The sequence below is a fragment of the Pangasianodon hypophthalmus genome, chromosome 17 (assembly GCF_027358585.1).
Source record: "Pangasianodon hypophthalmus isolate fPanHyp1 chromosome 17, fPanHyp1.pri, whole genome shotgun sequence".
Taxonomy (NCBI): domain Eukaryota; kingdom Metazoa; phylum Chordata; class Actinopteri; order Siluriformes; family Pangasiidae; genus Pangasianodon; species Pangasianodon hypophthalmus.
Window position 1 is genome coordinate 7458509 of NC_069726.1, and position 25794 is coordinate 7484302.

Sequence of the window (25794 nt, forward strand, 5' to 3'; positions counted from 1 at the left end):
GCCCCAGTGGCCTAATGGATAAGGCACTGGCCTCCTAAGCCAGGGATTGTGGGTTCGAGTCCCATCTGGGGTGAGTGCAGTTAGCAGAGTGGCGCAGCGGAAGCGTGCTGGGCCCATAACCCAGAGGTCGATGGATCGAAACCATCCTCTGCTAAGAGTATGGGTTTTTAATGCCTCTAACACAAAGAAGGCCTGGGTAGCTGTTTGGTGCATTTACCTGACAGGTGCAACTTGTAATTCTCAGACTACAACCTGGAAAAACCAAGGAAAATTCCTACTAAACTTTGGATAGTCTTCTCAACTACAAGTCCTTTCCCAATTTATGGTGTGACATCAAATCAACATGGCTGTGCGCAGCATCAGAAGTAAATAAAGTGCTGTATGAAATGTATTCATAAAATTTCCATCCTACAAAAATCATATGTTGCATAACTAAAAAAAAAACAAATAAAAGAAAAATGGAAATTAAATGTAAGTTTCAAAAAAATGCAAAATGGAGGCATAAAATGCTGGACAAATTTGGGGCACATCTGAGACTGAAAGAAGATTAAAATCATCAATGCAGTGTGGCATATTTACATAATTCAATTTCAAAAACTTCAATCTAATATCTCCCATTATTGGTGAAATTCATTAAAGAAGTAGGCCTCTCCAATTCCTAAATCCCAGTTTAACTCTGTATACATATCCTGCATTATTCTGAATTATGTGGCTATGAGCTTGAGTGAACATGTGTGTGTGTGTATATATATATATATATATATATATATATATATATATATATATATATATATATATATATATATATATATATATATATATATATATATATATATATATATATATATATATATATATATATATATATATATATATATGCTCAATGCACAAGCCCCAGTGGCCTAATGGATAAGGCACTGGCCTCCTAAGCCAGGGATTGTGGGTTCGAGTCCCATCTGGGGTGAGTGTAGTTAGCAGAGTGGCGCAGCGGAAGCGTGCTGGGCCCATAACCCAGAGGTCGATGGATCGAAACCATCCTCTGCTAAGAGCATTGGCTTTTAATGCCTCTAACACAAAGAAGGCCTGGGTAGCTGTTTGGTGCATTTACCTGACAGGTACAAGTCTCTAACACAAAGAGGGTCAAAAATGTTGATCTTTTCATTTACAGTGAAGATGCATCCTGTGAACAGTGAAGTACTTCCATGACATTTATCAGCAGACATTTTCCAATTCTTTCTACTCTAAGTAAGACTAAACGTAATAAGCCATTATATTGGAGGATGTATTCATAGACTTACCTAAAAAAAATCTAATTTTGCATAAGTAAAGCAAACTATAAGGCTATGGCACTGGCCACTGGCCTATATCACTCATCACAGGTAGCTAGCTAGCTAGCTTGTGGCTAACAAAAGACGAACATGGAGGCGTCCATGTTTTTTTTCCCACTTTGTATGTGGAATGCTCAGAGGTAACTACTAACGTCCTTTATCTATTTGTTTAATTCTTGCTAATTTCCTGACCAATGATTTGTTATTAAGATCATTAAAAGCTTAATATTTTGCCATTTTGGGCTTTGCCCTTTTTTAACCCTAGGTTAAATAGCACTCTACTTTACTAGAAGGTTAATTTAACACTATTTTGTACTATTATTTTATTCGTGCTGTATTATTTTGGACAGTAAACACGCTGAAATAATTTCTAAACCTGCCGCTTTTCCTTCGTTCTCACTGGAGCGTGGAGTTTCAGTGTGTGACGTCACGAGCTGGGATAGGCTGGTCACGTGGTATGAGTTTCCGAACCGCTGGTTTCAGGGAAAAAAAAATTTGCGAAGGTGTAAAAGCGTACGTATAATTTGGCTTGAGAGCGGTAAGGTAGGAGAGTTCACGTTTCGTTACTTATTCAGGTTAATATTATGTATTTAAACTATACTTTCTGTGAGTTTATTGTCTCTTTTAAAGTACTTTCCCAGAGAAAGGAAAGGTTCACTTCTGGCCAACACCACTCAGTGCTACCTGCTAACTTGTTTATTATGGCGCGCGCTGCATGATGACTGGCTGTGCTTTGCTCTCTCTGCTAACGGGTGTGCGTTTATTTTGCCGAACCATTTTTTTTTTTTTTTTTTTTGCGTAAATGAGTTATGCGTCTATGTACTCACTTTTGAATATTGTTTATATGATTAACAGTGTAGGCTGCATTGCTGAATTCCAGGAGCACAAAGGCTGTTCCCACTTACTTCAGCAATAAAATGTAGGCATGCTCTCACCTGCACTCATACAGCATTATCAGTGTCATCTGATCCATGATTAGCATTTTATTTGTAATGAATGTTATTTTTATTCTTTCAAGGACATACATTTGTTGTTTATTTGCTGGTTGGACGTTTAGGAGACAGACTGATAGATTTATAGCCCTTTTTTTTTTGTCCCTACAGGTCTCTGTGTTAATTAATGGCCAGGTAAGGTTTGCCCAGAAATGCATGTCAGTATAGGTCTTGGTGTGTGTGTGTGTGTGTGTGTGTGTGAGAGAGAGAGACAGAGAGATTAAGTGGTATTCTATCAAAATAATTTTTTAAATAATTCCGTTTATTTTAGGGGGGCACAGCGGTTTAGTGGTTAGCACTGTTGCCTCACACCTCCAAGGTGGGGGATTGAATTCTGCCTCTGCCGTGTGTGTGTGTGTGTGTGTGTGTGTGTGTGTGTGTGGAGTTTGCATGTTCTCCCTGTGCTTCAGGGGCTAACGCCAAGTACTCTGGATTCCTCCCCCAGTCCAAAGACATGTGTTGTAGGCTGATTGGAATCTCTAAATTGTCCGTTGTGTGTGTGTGTGTTTCCTGTGATGGGTTGGCACCCTGTCCAGGGTGTCCCCTGGTATAGGCTTCAGGCTTCAGGCTCCCTGCAACCCTGTGTGGGATAAGTGGTACAGAAAATGGACGGATTCTGTTTATTTTATTTCAACAGGTAAATTGGACTAAGTTAAGAAGATATAAAAGTCAGTGAACTCTTACAAATGTAACAGCTAAATAAATACTAAATAGAATCTTAGAAAAATAACAAAATAACTTGAATACACTTGTTCTGTGCTTTGGTGAACGGGAAGAATTCAGTTTTCCTCTAAATTCTGCCTGCACAGTATACGTTCAAGCCGTGCTCAAGCTCAGCAGCCTTTTTCTCTGCGAGTGAACCACAGGGTTTGGTTACAGTAGTATCAGAGCTACGTTCATGTTACACAGCTTGACAATCCGTCCTCGTGAACAGCTCGGTCTCCAGTATTGTCTTACTGTTGGTCCTCAGGTCTCATTTCCTAATACCCATTACATCCTGTGGACACTATATATAGGATGTATTTCATTTAGTGTTTTATTTCCCAGACTAGGTTATCTTATCCTGCCTTGATCTGAATTTTAGAAACTACACATGTATTTTACTTGCAAATGAAACTTGTCATCATAAAACAATACAAACATGAAGTACCCTCTTGTAAACAGAGGAACTACCATCTAAAGAGTTTTTCCAACTTCCCATCAACACACTGAACATATAGTCACAATTTGGCCAGCAGGAACCAGAGCTTTTGGGGAGCTGTTAAGGCTGTATTAGACTCCACTGCCACTCAGTAACCTCGGTATTATCCTGGTGTCCTGGGCTGCTTTATTTGATTACTAATCCATTATCTATTCCCTTGTGGACTTTGGATTAGGAGAACTTTTCAGCTTCCTGTCTGGGGATGTGTAAAACCTGCTTAAGTTGATCTTTATTGCGTCTCTTCAAATAAGAGCAACTTACTAGGGATGAAATTATAACAATGTGTCATGGTGTCAATCTAAAACCACCAAATATTATTCAGTGTTGCACACATACTGTTCTTCACCTCTCAGTGTGGTGGGTACAGGCTAATTAACTAAAGGCCTACTTTTTACATTACTGAGCATAGCAATTTAGGGTGACTGATGAAGATTGCAGTTTTCTTGACATAGTTTAGCCACTTATTCATTCTTGTTTTTTTTTTTTTTTTTTTTTTTTTTTTTTTTAAGTGGTACAACTACTCACCATGAGCACATGTAAACTACTGTGGTAAAATATGTATACAAAATGCAGAAATGCAGTTAATTTAAATCGCTTTAATGTCTGTAGCTGGAGTAAAATGGGTAACTGGGGTAAGCATAAACCTAATTTGCATTTCTACATGGGACTTCCAGTGTAAAACTCCAACTCAAATTGGCCAGAGGAAAATAGCAGTAAAACAAATTAAGAAATCTTTTAACTGTAAAAATCAGCATCTTTTGTAATTTATATTTCTCATGTAAAGGTATTCAGGTCTGTTGTATAATTTTCTTTGTTCACATAGCTAATTTTCTGTCTGTCTAGGTTAAACTGCATTTCTGATGTCCTCTAGTGGTGGTTCTCCTGGCCGCTTTGGGCGTGCCCAAAATGCACCTCACTATAACGATGTGCCTCCAGGCTCGTTACAGAGGAGTAACGACCTCTATAGTTTGCAACATCAGAGATCATCGGATTTGGCGCTGAGCTTGGACCCTCTGCCTCCTCCTCCTCTCCCTGACGAGCCTCCGATTGGACCAGAGTTTGACCCTAGTGACACTGAAAACTGCGATAATCCATCTGTTGACATCAAACCTGTCCACCGCTTCATTCCTGACTCGTGGAAGAACTTCTTTCGAGGGAGCAACAGAAGCAGCAATAGCTCAGTGCCTGTATCCAGTAATTTGAACACCACCACAAAGGGCATTAGGTGCTCTCCTCCTCATTCGCCCTCAGCCTCAGGGTCATATAACGATAAGTTTGGGGGCTCTGGAGGCAGCTATCATTCCCGCATAGAGCATGAAGCTATGCTAGGAGAACATCCAGAGTCGATGGATGGTCGCACTGCACACACCACTGCATACACTGCTCTGACCTACAGTGAAAGAGTTGAGGAATACCACCAGCGTTATGCCTACATGAAGTCCTGGCCAGGGCTGCTAAGAATTCTTGGTTGCATTGAGTTGCTCTTAGGGGCAGCCGTTTTTGCTTGTGTCTGTGCATACATTCACAAAGACAATGAGTGGTATAATTTGTTTGGTTACTCTCAGCCTCAAATGTATGGTGGATATGGTGGTGTGTACGGCATGTATGGGGACACTTATTACACAGGACCCAAGACACCTTTTGTCCTTGTTGTGGCGGGCCTGGCATGGATAGTGACTGTGATAATACTCGTGATGGGCATGACCATGTACTACCGTGCTATCCTTTTAGACTCAAACTGGTGGCCTCTTACAGAATTTGCAATCAACCTGGTTCTTGCTATACTTTACATGGCTGCTGGTATTGTCTATGTAAGAGACACAACACGAGGTGGACTGTGCTATTACCCCGTTTTTAACAATGGCATTAATGCAGCTTTCTGTCGCACTGAAGCTGGGCAAACAGCAGCTATCATTTTTCTCTTTGTGAGTATGCTGGTGTACCTGATAGGAGCTATTGTGTGCCTGAAACTATGGAGACACGAAGCTGCACGCCGCTACAGAGAGAAGTACGGCCATGAGGTGAGACTGCTGGCTGATTTACTGCATCTCTCTGGGATACACTATATGGCCAAATGTTTGTGGACTCCTGACCATCACACCCATATGTGGGTTTTTCCCAAACTGTTGCCACAAAGTTGGAAGCACACAAATTTGTAGGATGTGTTTGTATGCTGTAGCATTATAGTTTCCCTTCACTGGAACTAAGGGGCCCAAACATGTTTCAGCATGACAATGCCTCTGTGCACAAAGCAAAGTCCATAAAGATTTTGTTTGCCAAGGTTGGTGTGGAAGGATTTGAGTGGCCTGCACAGAGCCCTGACCTCACCCCCACTGAACCCCTTTGGGATGAATTGTAACACTGACTGTACACCAGGCCTGACCTCACTAATATGCTTGTAGCTGAATGGGCAAATTCTCATAGCCACATTCCAAAATCTTGTGGAAAGCCTTCAGAGAAGATTGGAGGTTATTATAACAACAAAGGGGGACTAAAACTGGAGTGTTATTTTCAAAAAGTACATATGGGTGTAATGGTCAGGTGTCCACAAACTTTTGGCCATATAGTGTATATGAGACCTCATTTATAAAGACATGCATAAGGACTGATTAGACTGTTTCCACCCACAAAACTGACTTGCAGAAAAAAATCCATCTATAGCTGTCTATTACGGGTGTAACCATACACAAATTTCAAATTCGATAGGATATGGTGATGCCTCAAAACAATACAGCAAAAATAAGCATCGTCTGAGTATGTGCCTTAGAGTTCCATTTTCAGTTGATTAAAACATTTAACATTATAAATGTACAGTAATTAAAATGTAAATACATTCAGACCCCTCAGCAGCATATACTGAAACTAAAGCTGTGTAATACAATGTAATCAAATTAAACATAGTTTCATTATTAATTAAGCTTTGAAACTAGCCCAAAAATTCAGGCCATGGAAAAAGGGAAAGCATTTTCATTCTTAATTGACTTAATTTTTAAAAAAAATTAAAGTTTCATTTTGGTCTCATCTTACCAGGAATCCTGGTTCCAATAACAAATAGTGAACTCCTGGTGGTTAGACAAAATAAAAGGCTTTCTTCTAAATAGTTTGTTGGCATGGAGATGACATCTAATATTCTGGAAATCTCTAACTCTGGATCTATCTCTATCTCTATCTCTGGATACTTCTTTTTCTATCTAACCATCCTCCTCACTCTGCATGAGGGCAACATACACTTGTGTCATCATTTTATTATCAAGATTCATTCCCATGTTCGGTCACTTTCACTTATGTAACACCATTGTGACTAAAAGTCTGGTGCATGAGCAAAAAAAGTTTGCTTGCATATTTTTTAGTTTTCTGTACATAGAATTTTTTTTTTTATCAGTTTAACATAAGAGCAAATCTGTGGAATATTGTCCTTGTTTGTATCCTGTGAGAACTCCTGAGTTTGAGTAATGTGAAGTGACTAATGTGAACCTCAACTGATCAGGTTCAGATGAATAATTGGCATCAGTTACTGCAATTTTATATATGGATTATTTATATATGGATTATTTATTTATATATGGATTATTTATGGATTATTTATTTATTTATTTATTAGAGGAAAACAAATTCAGTCAAATTTCAGCCATTCGTTGCATTTTAGTAACATTCATGCAGACCAGTGGCGGCTGGTGTACAAGAAAGTACACCCTCCTTCAGTTATATGTTTTTATGTATCAGGGCCTAAATAACGATTGTGTGGTCCTCACCGACTTCTATAAACAAACAAATAACCTCAGTTGACAACAAGAAAACACAACAGATTTCAATATCTAGTCATTTTTTCCCCCAAAAAGTAAACCAACATTCAGAAACCAGGTGGGAAAAATAAGTACACCCTTCCTACTTCCACAATCATTAAGTGAGTAATTAGCAGCCAGGTGTTACTAAGGAAATGCACAAGATTAGTTAACCATCAAGAAGTGTGACTACCTCTATAAAATCAGAACTTCTGGCAGTTTGGTGTTCTGGAGCACTCAGGTGTGTGTCTACATCATGCCTAGAAGGAAGGACATCAGCCATGACCTCAGAGAAGCAGTCTGGGAAGGGTTATAAGGCCATCACCAAACAATTTGAAATTCACAGTGAGAAGGTTTGCTTACAAATAGAGTGCCTTCAAGTCAGTTGCAGATTCAGTCCAAGGACAGACTGTTTAATGTTCAGAGATATAGAAAGCCTCAAGAGCTACATCAAGTGACCTACAGGCCACTGTAAGCACATTAAATGCATATATTCATGGCAGCACAATCAGAAAAAGACTGAACAAGTATGGCTTTCACGGAAGAGTGGCTAGGAAAAAGCCCCTTCTGTCCAAAAAGAGTATGGCAGCATGACTTATGTTTGCAAAATTGCATCTGAACAAACCACAAAAGTTCTGGAACAATATCTTCTGGACTGATGCCCTCAAATATCAATGAACTAAAGCAGTATTGGAAAGAATGGGTCACAATTTCTCCAAAACAATGTGAAAGATTGATAAACTTCTACAGAAAACATTTACTTCATTTTGATCCTAACCCCTTCTGCTCCTCCTCGCTGCCTGACCCATCCTGATGCCCTACTTCTGGTTGGAGTTCTCATCGGTTGAGTTTGCTCGCTGCTGCTGGGGGTGGCCCCATATGGACGGCCTGAAGAACTGTTTGGATTGCTGGGGATGGTGCCACCTGGGGGCTGTGGAGGTGGCTTGGGGATCACATATGGGGAGCTGTAGTGTAATGGCTTGGGACTGCGATTGCTGTGGTGGCTTTGGGGCTGCAGTTGTCATGAGCACCTTCGTACTCAGGACTCCATCAGTGGGCAGTGGATAGATTTTAACCAACCGGACTTCTTGCAAAAACTGTGATGAATTTATTGGTTGCACAATTGCACTATTTGTCCATATAGTACACAATAATAGAAGGGATTTATTTATAATTGCACTATCCGTTGCACCCAGATGAGGATGGGTTCCCTTTTGAGCCTGGTTCCTCTCAAGGTTTCTTCCTCATATCATCTCAGGGAGTTTTTCCTTGCTACCGTCACCACTGGCTTGCTCATTAGGGATAAATTCACAGTGATAAATTCAAATATTTACAGTATATTTTTGTGAATCCATTTATTTCTGTAAAGCTGCTTTGTGACAATGTCCATTGTTAAAAGTGCTATAGAAATAAAATTGAATTTAATTGAATTGAATTGAACTTCAAGTTATTGTTGCTAAAGGTGGTTCTACATGTTACTGAATTATAGGGTGTACTTATTTTTCCCACTTGGTTTCTGAATGTTGGTTTACTTTTTGGGAAAAATGACTGCATAGTGAAATATGTTGTGTTTTTTTTTGTTGTCACCTGAGGTTATTTGTTTATAGAAGTTGGTGAGGACTACACAGGTGTTATTTAGGCCCTGATACATAAAAACATAGAATTGAAGGAGGGAGTGCTTTCTTTTTCCTATGACTGTATATATACACACATTCAACATGATCAATAGGATTATATAAATGCACTTGTTGTAACATGTTATTGGTTCAAACACTGACAATCGATTTTACTGTACCAAGACAGCTAAAAGAACCTTTTTAGCTCCCTGACTTTTGAATTAACATCTTAGGTGTTGGTCTGCCCTCTTGTTTAATTTTTCTCCCCTCAAAACTATGAGCATCAAAAGACTTTTCTAAAATCAGGTCGACTTTAGCAGTGTCTGCCATTTCATGCCAAAAAGCAGCTAAGCTTTTGTTGAGATGGTTTTTTTTTTCTTCTTCTGTGCAAAAATATAGTTCATTAAAACATTGAATTCCACCAACATTGATGAAAAATGTAGACACATTTTGGTAAACATGTCGTTGCCGCATTTTAATGAAATTTTAGGGGAAGCCTGGTTTCCCGTGTAAATTTTAAAGCAATCACCTGTGATGCAGACATTCTCCCTCATATGTTTTAATTTTCCTTCCTCAGATGCAGACAGAATTACCTGTGGCTCGGCCTGTGGTAACTAATATTTTGCTTTATTTTATATTCATGAAGAGGATCTTCTTAACGTGGTGATTACCCAGCTTTTATTGTTTCTTGTTTTTTTTTTTTTCCTCTGGTAGGCTGGACTGAGGATCCCAGAGCCTGTCCCCATCTCTTCTGCTGCACCAGTTCACACAGATGCTCCTGCACCTTCCAAGGCAAAAGTGGTTAAAGGACATATTCCACCTGGACACATTCCCAAACCTGTGATTGTGCCTGACTACCTATCGTGAGTACTTTTTACTTTTCGCTCTAAATACACGTGTGCATGCAAGTGTGTGAGATTTTTGATTCTGTATATTTTGTTTCTTTGCAGTAAATACCCAGCAATTCGAACTGATGAGGAGCGGGACCAGTACAAAGCTGTCTTTAATGACCAGTACTCTGAGTATAAAGAGCTGCATGCAGAGGTTCATGCAGCACTGAAAAAGTTCGATGAGATGGATAGCATGATGCGGAGTCTGCCTCGAAACCTGTCCAGCCAGGAGGTCTGTTATTGTGTACTAAATCTTGTTTCTTGCAGTAGCTAATTATTTCAGTTTATCTTTGCACGGGAGAAAACTAAGTAGATTCAAGTTTATAATATTAATACACTTATGCCTAGCAATATTAGGATTGCTTTTGTTCGTGCAAAATGAGCAACAGGAAATGTGCAGAAATACAACAGTGAATGTCACTGGGGGATCTCCCAAAGTGTTTAGATATCATTTAGTATTGTCTGTCTTCAACCTAAGTATTCTCAGATAATATTAATAATGTATAATATGTTTGGCAGTCTGGGATGTTGCTGTAGCTGAATTCTGGTAAACAACCAAGCTAAAAAGTCAGTTTTGGCCAAAATAGATTTTTCTGCTTGTTGCATACTTTGACACCCCAGTTTTAAGAAACCATAAAAACAGGGTGTCCCAAAAGCCTTTAAGAATGCCTATGACAAAAGAAGAACGTATTGAAATTATTCTCGTGGCTGGATCAGGAAGCTGTCACAAGGTTGCGATGGACTTTAACAGGCAACATGGCAAGCACATCACACACATCACTGTTGCCAAACTTATTAACGGATTCAAAAAGACTGGAAGTGTTGCGGACCAACCGAGAAGTGGACATCCACGAACATCCACTGACGAAGGCACAACTGAAGTGGTGCTGGCACACATAGGTCCAGCCACGAGAATAATTTCAATACGTTCTTCTTTTGTCATAGGCATTCTTAAAGGCTATCTGAAAAATATATATACAATATTTTGTATATAATATATACAAAACAACTAAGTATTTATACTAAGTATACTAAGTATACTTAGTATAAAGTACTAAGTATGAATCTGTGTGTGGAGACTTTTGGTACACCTTGCATATTTCCTAAAAACGAAATAGACCCAAACCTAAACATATCTGTTTATAATCAGATATCAGCTGTCAAAATGTCCGTGATGCTCCTGTGCCGCAGTCCGAATGGAATGTTTAAATGCAAATTTCTCCCATTTCACTTTTGTGAGTAACGAGATCTTAAAATGCTGTAACTTTACCTCTGGCTGAGGTATGCACAAAGAAAAACATATTTCAGTTTTCAGAACTGTATATATAGTAGACAATGTCAAAATTTCACCAACGGTTTTCCCAGGCTGCCACACATAACTTATGACAGATTTGGAAAATGCATTCACTAGGCTGTACCTGTTCGTGTGTTTTATTTAAAATATTGAAATTTTATGTACCTCTTCTGCACACACACACACACACACACACACAAAAAGCAGAGCTAGTGCAATTTGAAACCAATTTATTTGTTCCCTCAGGAGTCCGACCGCATAAACCGGATCCTTCAGGTATATCAGCAAAAGAAAAATGTAAGTTCAGTGCATTTTTACAGACAAATCCTAAGTCCTAGTTCACTGTATGTACAGTGTTATACCCTGGTCTGCTGAAGTCTTTTATAGCAGTGTGAATGACCAGAGGAGGAAGAAGGGTGGGAGGGAAAGGGCCAGGCTCATTTTGTTTTTCCGGAAAGGAAATGACGCTGGACTCTTGACAAAAGAGGGATTATTTAAAAAATCCTTTAATACTTTAAAATGAAAACATGGTGAAATAAATACAAACCACAGATTAATGTGCCTGGCTGTCTAAAGATAATTATACATTCAGTAAAATGAATACCTAAAACTGCATAATTATCAATGTGGATTACAGACAGATCATCATCAACGAACGTGACGTGATAGGCAACTGCCTAAGTCACCACCATTTGTTTAAAATATAGTTTTATTTTTCACTTGCTTTAAACAAAATTCTTGTTTAATATGAATAATTAATATTAACATGTGAATCCTAATAATGTCCTACTCTCTGGGATGGGGAAGATGAACTTTATTTTCTTGCAGTGTTAGCATTAATTGGCACCTATAGAATTCTGCATCAAATAAAAGTTTGCATAAAAAATTGAGAGATCTACATTCAATTTGCTGTTTGTAACCAGAAGTTCAAAACACCAGGAATAATAGATTGTTTACTTATTTGTCTTGCTTTTTTTATATAAAGGATCCTTCATTTCTTGAGAAAAAAGAAAGATGTGAATACCTCAAAAACAAACTCTCTCACATCAAGCATCGCATTCAAGAATACGATAAGGTCATGGCATGGAATGATGGCTATGGATAAATCTTTTCCTGACTTCATGACAGTACATGCTATAATGGTCCTTCATTTCCACATGGAACATTGCATTATACTGCACAAACAGCCACGAAGATGTGAAATGACCCACATGCAATGACTTCAGACAGTTCAGCCAAAGGAAAGTATGAACAATATTTGCATAATTGTCTTAATATGCTCAACAAAATGCAGTATTGACTGGGGAAAAAATCTTATCTATATTAGTGGGTCATTCAGTTCCTCATTTTGGTTGATTAGACTCAGCTTGTGTACAACTACTGCTTGATATATGATGTTCTTAGAAATAGTTTAAAAAAACTGTGACTTGTTTGACTGTTTATTCCCCAATATGTATTGTATATTTACTATTACAAAAAAAATGCACTTATGTTTTTATATCAAAAGTTTTGGTTATTGTCCGCATATGTTCAGTTTGTCATTTTATGTGGTGTGTGCATACACAGAGTTGATATTCATTTATTTATGCACTTAGTGACATTCCCCATATTCCATAAAAAAAAAAAAAATGTTTTACATTTTCTATTCAGCAGGTTTTAGTGTGGAATGTATTAACAGTATTTCCTCATTTTTTTTTCATTAAAAATGTAACCAAACTTTTAAGTGTATAGATTTAACTGTTATTGGTCAATTATAAGGCATATACTATATATGTTTAAGATATTAAAATGTACACGAGGCAAGTTCCTTTGGTACACCTACCATCGTCATCATGTATAAGCAGTTGCTTAGGACCCCTGAGCCACCAGGGGACCCTGCAAGAATGCCAGATTTATATATATTAATATATGTATAAAATATCTTCTGGCAATAAGGGACAGTGAGACTATACAGGTGGCCTTTGTAGGTGTAGAAGTAATGACTGCAGTTCCCAACTTGTCAGCACCTCCATACCCCATCTATCAAAGTGAAAGATAATAGTAGGAGGGAAAATAGTAGGAACCAGGGCTTACACAGAGCATGGCACGGCTATGCATTTAACTATTCTGTAAAAGAAAATAACAAGTAAAATTTTAAATATTTCTATATCTGTCCCATTCAGGGGAGAAAAAAAAAGATTGTTCTGTGCCATCTTTAAAAATGGACCAGTCACCTCATATGATGTGGCTGTTGTGTTCTCTGAGCTAGGAGTAAAGTAGGCCATTTTCCCACAGGCCTGAAAGTGTTGCGTGTTTTTTCCCTAACCTACAGCATGTTGTTTACTGATATACTGATATATTCTACACACAACATCCTGTCTCTCAGCTCCAGCTATGGGTACTGGTGGCTCAACAGTTAAGACTCTGGGTTACTAATCAGAAGGTTCGTGGTTCAAGCTCCAGCCCTGCTGCTGTTGGGCCCTCGAGCAAGGCTCTTAACCCTCTCTGCTATGGGGTTGCTGTATAATGGCTGACCCTTCACTCTGACCCCAATTTCCTAACAACCTGGGAAATACAAAGGAAAGAATTTTTCTGTAATGTATATGTGACAAATAAAGGTTTCTTCTTAGGTCATCATAACATCAGTGCACTTCACAAGGTGAGTTCACACTACACAGATTCTCAGATTGTCACAGTGGATATACACACACACACAGCAGACTGATGTATGCTGCCGTTAGCTTGCGCAGGTTTGTTATTACTACGAGTCTGGACTTATAAGAATGGGTAATGAGAGAACTCGACTTTGATATTCTACATCTAATTTAACAGACTGAGGATTGTAGTATTCATATTCATATTCTATGATTCAGACAATTCAGTATGAACTAGTACATTCAGAAATAAAGCTGTACCTTTCCTTGTTGCTGGAATGGTGTCATCTGAGATGACAGTGTAGTTAGTACAGAAAGTTTTTTTTTTTTTTTTTTTTTTTTTTGTGATGGGATTACAGAAACTCAAAGCAAAATTCTTGTATAGCTTGAAAGTGTGTGGGTTTAATGAACATTTCAAAGATTCCTTTATTCCTTTATGCCTTCTATCAAAATATATTAGTTATTAAAAGTGAAAAAATGCTCAAAAAAAATTCCAACATGAAACTGTTTGTCTGGATTTATTTAATAATAATAATAATAATAATAATAATAATAATAACAATATAACCCAGTATAAGAAAAAAGAGGGCACTAAACTGTACCTGTCCTTGTTCTTTGTATGTAGTATTAGTATGTATCTTTTGCCTAGAAAGGTGCGTGTAGTGTACTTTTAAAGCATTAGTCTTAAAGCTTTAGGGACCATTCATGTGTAAAGGTTGCCTACATTACATCATAACATTTCCAGATGAAAGCTACTTATTAAAGGTACATATGATCTGTCCTTAAAGAGACCACCCCAGGAACAAGGAAAGATAGTTTAGTAGCCCACCCTTTTTTCAGAGAGTGTAGCTGTTTTCTTCTGTATGCCTGCATGCTGATCAGAGTTAAGCCCTCAGACACCAGCAGTCGTGGAGAAAGTGCACTAAACCGCACTGGAGACGCATTTTCTCCATCTTCTGCACAGGTTCCTGGCTCTTAATACGAGTCTAATGCTGGAGAACCCATTTCCATCCGAGTATTAGCCACACAATCAATTCATTTTTAAATGTACTGTTAGTCAGTTCTCCAATTATAACACCCTGTAAAGTAAACTATACACCTTTCAGCCATTTGTTTTTGTTTGTTTCCCTAACACTTCATTTCAAATAAAACTATTTTGGACGGTATATACACGGACCCAGAATACAGAGCCGCAAAAAATTAGCTTTTTTTTTTTTTATTATTACATTTTTATTTTTCTCATATACTGCTGCGGGAGTCAAAATAATTTTTTTTTACACAAAGAAAATTAAGGAAACGGTTGATTGAATACCAGCAGTGCCTCGACCTCCTGTTCAGACAGATAAGTATCACCTGCCACCGCTCGTGGTCTAAAGAGCCAATAAGACACGCCCTTGTTGCCAAAGAGGCGGGGCTATGACGCAATTTCAGGCTGTGGGAGGGGGAGGAGCTTAGACTACCTGTACACAGATGTGAAGATTGGCACGGAGTGTAGAGCTGAATCACTGTGAGGAGGAGTGTTTTGTAATAACAGGTGAGTTTCTTTTACGTTTGCCTCCATAACAATATTGTTCTTGCATTCCAGCTCGTATTCTGTGCGCTATATTTATATAAAATATCTAGTTTCTTTCTTGTGCGTCCTAGTGGCTTTAGGCTTCAGATATAAGAGCGAGATGATGTGTTCAATCTGAGTTTGTTAGCCTTCAGTGGAAGATTTTTAGTGTTTTTTTTTTTTTTTGCGGGTCTGTTTTGGGTTACAACTTGATTAAACTGGATTACTACAGACCTACTTCCAGGTTACTTTATCCAGGAACTGGATTGAATGATTACACTTTTGTCTTCTCCTGCAGAATAAACAATGTCTTCCAAGCCGAATGGGAGTCCACCTCCCTATGAGTCTGAACATGAATAGTAAGTCCATGGAACATTGTTTTATAAATTTTTATATAAGGATTTGTCCAAAAAAGAGTAATTTGTCCATTTTTTTTGCCATTTTGGTAGTTCTTGATATTGCTCAACACCTAGGCCCTGAAGTTATGTGTTCACAGCATGCTCATAGTTTGCCTTCCTGGTCAGATCAAATGAATACATTTAAATGTTTGTTTGTTTCTTTCTTTCTTTCTTTAAATCTCACCACCCATAGCGATATGGTGCCACAACCTGCATACTCCTATTATGCAGATGATGAAATCCAACACTTCTATCGCTGGAACTCGCCGCCAGGTATCATCAAAATCATGACGGTCATCTGCATCTTCCTGTGTGTTGGTGTTTTTGCATGTGTGGCATCCACTTTAGCCTGGGACACCTCTGGAAGTGTGACAGGCTTTTCTGGCAGCTACGGCGCAGGCTATGGTGCAGGCTACGGTGGAAACTATGCTGGAGGCTACGGTGGAGGCACTTCCTTTGGTGGAGGTTTTGGTGGTGGACCCTTCGCCTACGGCATTCTGGGTTCACAAAACGATCCGAGACAAGCAAAGGCATTTATGATCACAATGGCCATCGTTACCTTCGCAACTCTGATGGCGATCTTTATCATTATAATCTCCCATCAGCATTGGGCACAAAGCAGGAAGTTCTACCTGATTGTCATCATCATTACAGCCATCCTGGCTCTGTTAATGCTCGTGGCCACTATAGTTTACTTGGTTGGGGTAAACCCCATGGCACAAACCTCAGGCTCAGTGAACTATTACCAGGTACAGTCCCTCTGTGCCCAGTACCAGGGCCCTCAGCCTACAGAACTCATGATCAACCAGTACCTGTATCACTACTGTGTCGTGGATCCACAGGAGGTGAGCAGCCAGTTTTTCTTCATGCAGAATGACGACCAAAAGTCCAATGAAACATACATTATCTTCTTTAAAAAAAAAGCCTATTGTTTCAGATTGTGTAACTTTAGATATATGTGGTGTTTTTATATTTAACAGCATGTTTTTTGGTCAACTAGTTTTTACCAGAATCAATATTTTTAAAGTAGTAATATTCACATATTCATTTAAAAGTCCTGTCTTCCACTCTGTCCTCCACTTTTGCAGGCAGTCGCCATTGTTTTTGGCTTCCTGATCCTCGTTTGTCTTATTATCATCATGGTTTTTGCCATCAAGACCCGCAAGAAGATTAACGCTTATGGGAAAGGGAATATCCTGTGGCGTAGAGAGAAACCTGTCGAAGATCCTAACTCTCCTCAAGATGTAGAGGATTGGGTAAATGGATTTTCCAAATCATCCATGCATGTTTTGCCAAGAAAAAAAAATCTATCTTTATTCCAAAAAATCAGTTTTTGTTTCATTATATTTTGTTTTTTAACAGTCGATTCTAGGTGGTTTTTAAATGTCTTACATACAATTCAAGGCATTTTTGGAGACAGTTGACTTGTTTACTGTCTTGTCTCAGAGGAACTGTTTTTGAATGATGTGTTGACACACTCGTGATAGAAGGAAGGCACTTCGGTTTCTGACTTGTTAACCCATGAGCCACACTGAATTCTGTCCCAGCAGCTGAACTACATGCATTTGCTCTTTGCTAACATTGTGCAGGTGGAAAGACAGGTTTCTCTGTGCTGTAGAAGATGGGGGAAGGGAAATCGTGTACCTGGTTTCTGGGTGTGGTGTGTGGTGATAGTTTCACTGCGATGCTTTCTGGAACAGGCCTAGAGATACAGTTAAGAAGTAAAAAAAAAAAGGTTATTTTTAGTGAATAAAGCAGCTCACCAGCTGATATTTATATTATATATTTATATTTATATAATATTACTTTTTATATGCCACACATTACTGTTTTAGTGTAGCTCGGAGTAAAAAAAACATACATATGGTTAAACTGAACCACTAGGACATCATTAAAGTCATAATCAGAGGTATTATGAACTATGGTAAGATGAACTAGATCAGTGCTGTTAGGATGCATTCATTTTACACACACACACACACACACACATTATATATATATATATATATGTATGTATATATGTGTGTATACATATATGCCTTTGGACAAATGCAAGTCACAACTTGTCTTTGACTCTGCACTTGCTCAAAACCATATATTCAGGACTTTTTTTCCCCCCATTTGATTTATATCCCAAAGTAAATTCAATTAAAATATTTTGTTGTGGGTTTCTCTCTCTTTCTCTCTTTCTCCAGGTAAATAATGTTTCCGGTGATCCAGATCTTGTAAATAGTGAGTTTCCTGAAAAGTTTGGAGGTTCGAGGGAGCACTTGGATGACAACAGTACAAACTATGACAGACCTCCTGACAGTAACAGCTTTTTGTGAGTACGCTTCTTCTTTCTATCTATCTCCTGTTGTGCTTGCTTTTGTGCATGTCTGTGGTTGCTTATTTGTATGAAATTTAACAGAGAAATTAAACATGGTGTTCATATATCTCTGCCCTGTTACATAAATGTGAAAAGAATGTGTTCTTTTGCTGTTTTCTTTTGCAGATTTAATGGTTTAACATTCTGATAAAGTACATGATAAACTAAAAGCAGAGCAAATCAGAGAGATACACTCTCTCTCTCTCTCTCTCTCTCTCTCTCTTTTGTGTGTGTGCACACGTACACTACTGGGTGTGTGGGTATGCGTGAGTACATGCAAGTGGTTGTTCTGTTTTTTTACATGAACCAAAATGGCATGCAAGAGTTTGTTTTGCTTCTCTAAATTATGTCATAGGTCTTTTAAGCCCCTCTGGTTCTAGGCCCTTGATACAACTTCTCTGTCTTCAGTTTATTAGTGAGACATGAATTTCTACATACATTCACTGTCCACTTTATTAGGAACACCTGTACATTCATGCAGTTATCCAATCAGCCAATCATGTGGCAGCAGTGCGATGCAAAACAAACAAACAAACAAAAAAAACAACATGCAAATACAGGTCAAGAGCTTCAGTAATGATCACATTAAATGTCAGAATGAAGAAAAAATTTGATCTCTGTGACTTTGATCATGGCATGGATGTTGGTACCAGAAGGGCTGGTCTGAGTATTTCAGAAACTGCTGATCTCCTGGAATTTTCACACGCAACAGTCTCTAGAGTTTACAGAAAATGGTGCAAAAAACAAAAAACATTGAGTGACAGTTCTGTGGAAATGCCTTGTTGATAAGAGAGGTCAGAGAGAATGGCCAGGTTGGTTCACGCTGCCAAGACTGATATAGTAACTCAAATATAATAACTCTTTACAACCATCATGAGCAGAAAAGAATCTCAGCATGCACAAAAAACATCCAACCTTGAGGTGGATGGGCTACAACAGCTGAAGACCACATCAGGTTCCAATTCTGTCAGCCAGGAACAGGAATCTGAGGCTATCATGAGCACAGACTCACAGAAACTAGACAGTTGAAGATTAAGAAAAAAAAAAATCACTTGATCTTTACCCAGTCTTCACCTGTCTTCAACTGAGACATCTTGACAAGCAGCACATGATTATCACCAATTATATATTTTTAAGTTAACTGACTGTTAACCATTTGTCTACTTTGTTTATGATCTCTAAACAAAATATGAAATTTTCAAATCCTTACGCTGAGCTTGTATCCCAATTTTCTAGAAAGCATCCTATTAGTCAGTATGGTATAGCTGGATGTGAAAGCATTGTTTTTTCACAATTAGCTGTAGTATGTGTTATGAAAGCTACAATATGTTATTTGTTTTTTGTGCGTGGTGCAGGGGTGTGGAGCGCAATGTTCCAGTACAGAATTCAGTTCCCTACTACAGCAGTTCAGACATGGGCAGCTCAGCAAGCAAGCCTAAGCACAAACGCGCAGGACGCCCCCGCCGTACTGACGGTAAAGACTACGACACGGACTATGCATCATCTGGAGACGAACTTGATGACGAAGACTTCTCCGGGTAAGTTCATACAATGCTATTTTTTTAACATGCTCTTTTTCCTCAGCACTTTAGAAGCTTGATTCTCTAAGAAAGGGTGTGCAATATTATTATTTTTTTCAATGAAGCAATGATCCTGGAGCTCACTACGAACTACAGTTAACCCACTATAATTATAGCTCTTCTTGTTCTTCTTCGTGGGGTTAAAATGATGCCATTCATAATAGGATATGAAGTTATACAAACAGGAAGTTATTAATTACTTAATCTAAAACTCAGTAACATAAACAAGCATCAAGCTTTAACATAGCTTGACCTTGCTTGGGATTGCATTGCGTGTAGCGCACACTAGCAGTATGTCAGCCCTTTTTACTGATAGATTGGTGTGATCACACCAATCTACAAATCTTGATTACTCTGTAAGGGAGCTAACTGAGACCTCATATAAAATATGGCCAGAATTATGTGGACACCTGACCAATCACACCCATATGTGCTTGTTGACCATCCCATTATATATTTAGTTCTCCTTTGCTGTTATAATAACCTCCACTTTTCTGGGAAGGTTTTCCATTAGATTTTGGAATGTGGCTGTGGGGATTTGTGCTCATTCAGTCACAAGAGCATTAGTGAGCTCAGGCACTGATGTGAGAAATCTTTAATGCTACAGCATACAAAGACATTCTAGATAATTATGTGCTTCCAACATTGTGGCAACAGTTTGCGGAAGAGCCACATATGGGTGTGATGGTCAGGTGTCCACATACTTTTGGCTGTATAGTGTAGCAGTATATAATTGGACTCTTCGAAAAACCTGATTCATGCATGGAGCCAAATGTGCTTTGATCTGTTTTGCCAGACGTGTTTAAATCAGCCCTGAAAAATCTGCCTTGTGTGCCGAGGTTTAGGCCTCTCACTAAAGATTTCAGAGTCATGAAAGCAGCTATAAACCACTCTATAGCAACAACCAAACAGTCCCCTCCAAAAGTATTGGAATGGCAAGGCCTTTCAGTGAAGGTATTTGAGATTGAGATCAAAAGATGAATATAAGATAGATCAGAATTTCAGCTTTCATTTCCTGATATTTTCATCTAGATGTGTTAAACGACTTAGAACATGGAACCTTTTGTTTGTACCCACCCATTTTTCAAGTGATCAAAAATATTGGAACAGGTGTTTCTTGTTGCCCAGGTCTGCCCTGTTAGATTGATTTTTTTTTTTTTTTTTTTTTTTAAGCAATTAAAAGCTCTGCATGTCTGTTCTTGGTTTGAGCCCTGTGAAGACTGCTTTTATTGTTAAAAAGGATAGATAGACCTTTCCATGGGAGAAAAGCAAGCCATTTTGAAGCTGAGAAAAGATGGAAAATCAGTTAGAGCCGTCGCATAAGCATTGGGCAGAGCCAGTAGAACAATTTGGAATGTCCTGAAAAAGAAAGAAACCACTGGTGTGCTAACAACCAGACATCGAACAGGTCTGCCAAGGAAAACAACAACAGTTGATGACAGAAACACTGTGAGAGCTATGTAAAATATAACGGTCAGTGACATCACCAACAGCCTCCACAGGGCAGGGCAGTGAAGGTATCACAATCTAACATTCGAAGAAGACTTGGAGGGCATCAATATAGAGGGCATCACACAAGATGCAAACCACTCATCAGCAGTAAGAATCAGAAGGCCAGGTTGGAATTCACTGAGAATTACAGAGATGAGCCACAAAAGTTCTGGAGCCAAGATTAACCTCTACCAAACTGATGGAAAGGCCAAAGTGTAGAGAAAGAAACAATCTGCTCATGATCCAAAACATATGACTTCATCGGTCAAGCATGTGGAGGTAGTGTCATGGCTTGGGCTTGCATGGCTGCTTCTGGAACAGGCTCACTAATCTTTATTGATGCTATGACTCATGATGATAGCAGCAGAATGAATTCAGAAGTCTACAGAAACATTCTGTCTGCCATTTTACAGAGAAATGCAATTGTTATTTACTTTAAGGCTATCTGTTCCTAAACTTTTGCTCACCTAAAAATTAGATGGTCTGCCACTAAAGGTGCCATGTTCTAAGTTGTTTAACACATCTAGATCTAAATATCAGGAAATGAAAGCTGAAATTCCGGTCTATTGTTTTGTTCATCTTTTGATCTCAAACCCAAATGCCCTGTATAGCAAAAAAAAAAAAAAAAAAAGAATTGGCCTTGCTGTTCCAATACTTTCAGAAGGGACTGTATACCTGCCATGGTGCCTCGTCATTCTGAACCTGTGCTAAATCGGTTTCAGTGAAACATGGCATATATGACGTTGGTATTTATTGCAAATACTGTCACACATCACCACGTGACTTTGCTGATAGTTCTCTGTGTGTCAAAAAGATATCCAGTTGATTGTCGCTTTCCCTGGCAGTTATCCAGGGTTTATAGAACCAGCTACATATCTTACCAGTTATTATAACAAAAGATTATTTATAAGAAATAAGACTTTTTATAAGAAAAATTTATATGGTATAAAATATTAGTAAAGAAAGAGGTCCCTGCCTGCAAAAAATCTTCAGTTCTTGAAGAGGTCATAAAACAAACTTTGTGGTCCAGTCAGCTATTGAAATGCAAACCTGGCATAAGGATTCTTGTATAATTAAAACCATCATTGTTGGTTTGTCTCAAGAGGCTTTTTGTGGTCTTCTTCCCTCTCCCAGATTAAAGAAACAACCTCCTGTAGGGTAGAGAAAATAACTTTTAGAAAATCTGGAGCTCTCCTTCTGAACTGCTAGACCATCTTTGTACATAAATCAGCTGTATCACTCACCATCGCATCAACAACTTAACTACAACTTTGACCAGTTTCATTTGCATTTCAACTTGTTAATTTGTCGCCTTACTGACTGACAAAATGTATAAAATCTTACATTCATGTAACTTTTCATGATAACTCTGGTCAAGATAACTTTCAAGAATATATCTTTCTCTCTAAGATGAAGCACCTGCTGGTTGATAGTCTACACAAAGTTACTAAGTGACATTAATCATAACCAAATAATCAGTTAGGCATGAATCAAGGGATGAATTTATCACGAAATGTCACAATGACAAAGAGGATTTCCCCAAGGGGAAATTCTGAAAGGAAGTTGGCACAGGAGTGTTAAAAACAGTTTTGAAACTCAGCCCTGGTTCGAGGATCCTCTTGTATTGTATGTTTTTGTGTTTTTCTTTATCCTGCTGTAAAATGAAATAATGTAGGGTGACTCGTGAACAAAAAAAAGGTGAAAGTAAGCTGATCTAAGACTTTTGTGTATAGACACACTGATTTGGAGTGGCAGTATGCTTATCTAATCACTTGATTTGTGCTAAAAGTAGAACTTGTCGACCTAATCGTTGGAAAATATCTTTTAAAGTCTTATTCACAGTTAAGTACAAACTTAAGTACAGACTTGAGGACATATTTGTTTAGATTGTGACAGGGAAGTTTGTGTTTCCTCTTGTTCAGTGAGTTTCCCCCCATTGCTGATGATCACGAAAGGGAGAATTATAAGCGTGAGTTTGACAGAGATCACCAAGAGTATAAGGGTCTGCAGGCCGAGCTGGATGAAGTTAACAAGCGGCTAGCTGAGGTTGACCGCGAGCTTGACGAGCTTCAGGAGGGGACTCCGCAGTACCTGGTAAGAGAAAACATGATTTTCTGTCTGGGCCCTGTCATTCATTTTGTTGAGTACTGATTAAGAATAATAGGAAGTTCCTCAGTTCATATACACATACAGTATCAGATATTGAAGAATGAAGATTACTGTCTATACAATCATTGCTGCTTTAATGCTCCTTAGTGTGATTAGCCTGCACGCAGTTACAAGAAATATAAGTTTCACGTACTTGTTTGCTGACCTGTCATTGTCCTGAAACAGGATACCATGGACGAGTACAATGCACTGAAGGAAAAAAAGCGGGTAAGAGTGAATTAAATGGAAGTTTTCTCATTGTTCTGTGCAAACGTATACCTGCTGTTTTAGAAAAACAAAGCGCTAATCTTCACTTCCCGTAAAATAGAAGTGAAGGGGTTTGAGTTTTTACTTTCATTGTGTTAGTTTTTTTTTTTTTTTTTTTGCTTATTTATCCATTGTAACGTGTTCATGGATGGGATGATGATAAACAAGGGCTTGACTGGTAGAACTGTAGATTAATTTGTCTTCTTTATTTATGTCTCAAAAGAGCGGTGACTACCGGATGAAGAAGAAGAGATGCAAGGACCTGAAGGCGAAGTTGAGCCACATCAAGAGAATGGTCAGTGATTATGACAGTAGAAGATAAAAGCTTTTAGAGACTCTGGAATGCCAGACTAGACTTCCTACTGAATCCATCTGATGTCTGGTGTCGAAGTATGGGAGTCGATCTCTGTTACTGGATAGCACACAATTCAAGAGGATTTATGCATTTTTACATAAGCTTTTATATATATATTTTTTTTTTGACCTGGATTCTGTGATAAACTCAGCTGTATAAGTGTAGCTCTGTGTCATGGTGAAGAATTTTAAAGAGCCATCAGCATTTTTACCTGTTGGCATAACCTGTACCAACCTCTTCTTTTAACTTATTTATACTTAATGACCTTTCTGTTTGTTTTTGGGTGAAAATGGCAACTTTTTTTTTAAACTTGGTTGGTCATTGGGGACTCAGGTTTGCGTATTCTGTTTTAAGTGTTGTAATTTCATAATGTTGCATGTATTGCTTTTTAAACTTGTTTGTATCTGTAAATGTATAGATTTTACTTATTTTTATTAGATAAATAAACATGTCTGTCTACTCTGCAAACAAATAGTATTTTATAGAATATTTCTCATTGCAAAGGGTTATAAAAATAAATAACTTTTTTTCCCCATCAGTAGAATTTCCCAAAAAATACTGTGTGTGTTTCCTCATTATTTTAGGGTACTCTGATAACCTTTAACCAAAACAGGATTGGCAACTCTAATTTGCCCTGAGGGAGAGAGGGAGAGAGAGGGAGAGAGAGGGAGAGAGAGAGGGAGAGAGAGGGAGAGAGAGAGGGAGAGAGAGGGAGAGGGAGGGAGGGAGGGAGGGAGGGAGAGAGGGAGGGAGGGAGGGAGGGAGGGAGAGAGGGAGGGAGGGAGGGAGAGAGGGAGGGAGGGAGGGAGAGAGGGAGGGAGGGAGGGAGGGAGGGAGGGAGGGAGAGAGGGAGGGAGGGAGGGAGAGAGGGAGGGAGGGAGGGAGGGAGGGAGAGAGGGAGGGAGGGAGGGAGGGAGGGAGGGAGGGAGGGAGAGAGAGGGAGTGTGTGTGTGTGTGTGTGTGAGTGAATGTATGTGAGAGTGTGTGTGTGGAGATGCTCTACGATGGAGTAGTATTCCCACCTTTTCACATTGGGTCTTATCAAACTGCATATGACTCAATTAATTCTTCAGTCATTCTTAAGAGCATTAACACACAAAGTTTGGAATTCCTCAAAATCCAGTTAGTTCTGAAAACCCTTTGTATCCTACTAAGCACTCCTGGGGTTGTGTACATTTTTTGTATCCTATGGGAGCTCCTGAGTTTGTGTAGAAGACTGATTAATGTGAACCTCGACTGATTGGCTTCAAATTGTCTAATTAGCTTGTGTTATTGCAAATGTATAAATTACTGTCAAGTTCATCTAGTTTATTTAAAAGTCTCACACAATATTAAGGAAAATTGTGAGTTGTTTCATATTCATAAATTGAAAGAAAGCAATCAAAAACAACTCCATTAGGGACTAGCCATTAGAGTGAAATAAATTCCATGGACTCCCTCAGCACATTTTATAAATTTTTATCAAACACTTTAAATATTATGCTCATTATTTAAATGTGTACAATAATATTTTGGCTATTGGTTGGAGCCGTAGAGTGTTTTATGAAATATTCTATTAAAACTGTCATTAGATTCATGTTGACTTTACTTAGAAGCTTACTTGTTTTTGAGTTACTGAGTTCTGATTAAATCCATTAAATTTAAGTGTCCAGTCAAACTCGTTAATAACAAAGAAGGCAATAATTAATGTAATAACTTTGCTAAACAGCAGGTTGATTTCCACCACTCTAACAAAATCATCATAACCAGAGAAATCACAGAACCTCTGGCTGTGGGAGTTCCTGGACCCTGCTGTGGGAGTTCCTGGACCCTGCTGTGAGAACCACTCTTTTCTGGAGTTTTGTGGGTGTCATTAAATATAAATTACAGGTGATTGGCATTCATTAACATATGTACAAA

The 25794-nt window shown here is 38.5% G+C and overlaps 1 protein-coding gene and 4 non-coding genes across 5 annotated transcripts; all 5 read left to right on the top strand.

Annotated features, from left to right (window-relative positions):
* trnar-ccu (transfer RNA arginine (anticodon CCU)) lies at positions 1-73 on the top strand. The gene has a single exon. It is a non-coding gene; the product is annotated as a tRNA-Arg (tRNA).
* A 9-nt stretch (positions 74-82) lies between these two features.
* On the top strand, positions 83-154 carry trnam-cau (transfer RNA methionine (anticodon CAU)). Its single transcript has one exon. It is a non-coding gene; the product is annotated as a tRNA-Met (tRNA).
* Positions 155-891: 737 nt separating this feature from the next.
* trnar-ccu (transfer RNA arginine (anticodon CCU)) lies at positions 892-964 on the top strand. The gene has a single exon. It is a non-coding gene; the product is annotated as a tRNA-Arg (tRNA).
* A 9-nt stretch (positions 965-973) lies between these two features.
* Positions 974-1045, top strand: trnam-cau (transfer RNA methionine (anticodon CAU)). Its single transcript has one exon. It is a non-coding gene; the product is annotated as a tRNA-Met (tRNA).
* Positions 1046-1800: 755 nt separating this feature from the next.
* marveld2a (MARVEL domain containing 2a) lies at positions 1801-24345 on the top strand. The gene is made up of 17 exons (XM_053241467.1): positions 1801-2082; positions 2184-2247; positions 2432-2455; positions 4365-5542; positions 9497-9529; positions 9634-9782; positions 9870-10041; positions 11350-11400; positions 12089-12197; positions 15593-15647; positions 15880-16531; positions 16775-16942; positions 17882-18009; positions 19410-19592; positions 23048-23219; positions 23460-23501; positions 23764-24345. Exons 4-17 carry the CDS (start codon positions 4382-4384, stop codon positions 23860-23862), a joined length of 3174 nt encoding a protein of 1057 aa, XP_053097442.1. The 5' UTR covers positions 1801-2082; positions 2184-2247; positions 2432-2455; positions 4365-4381; the 3' UTR covers positions 23863-24345.
* The last annotated feature ends 1449 nt before the right edge of the window (positions 24346-25794 follow it).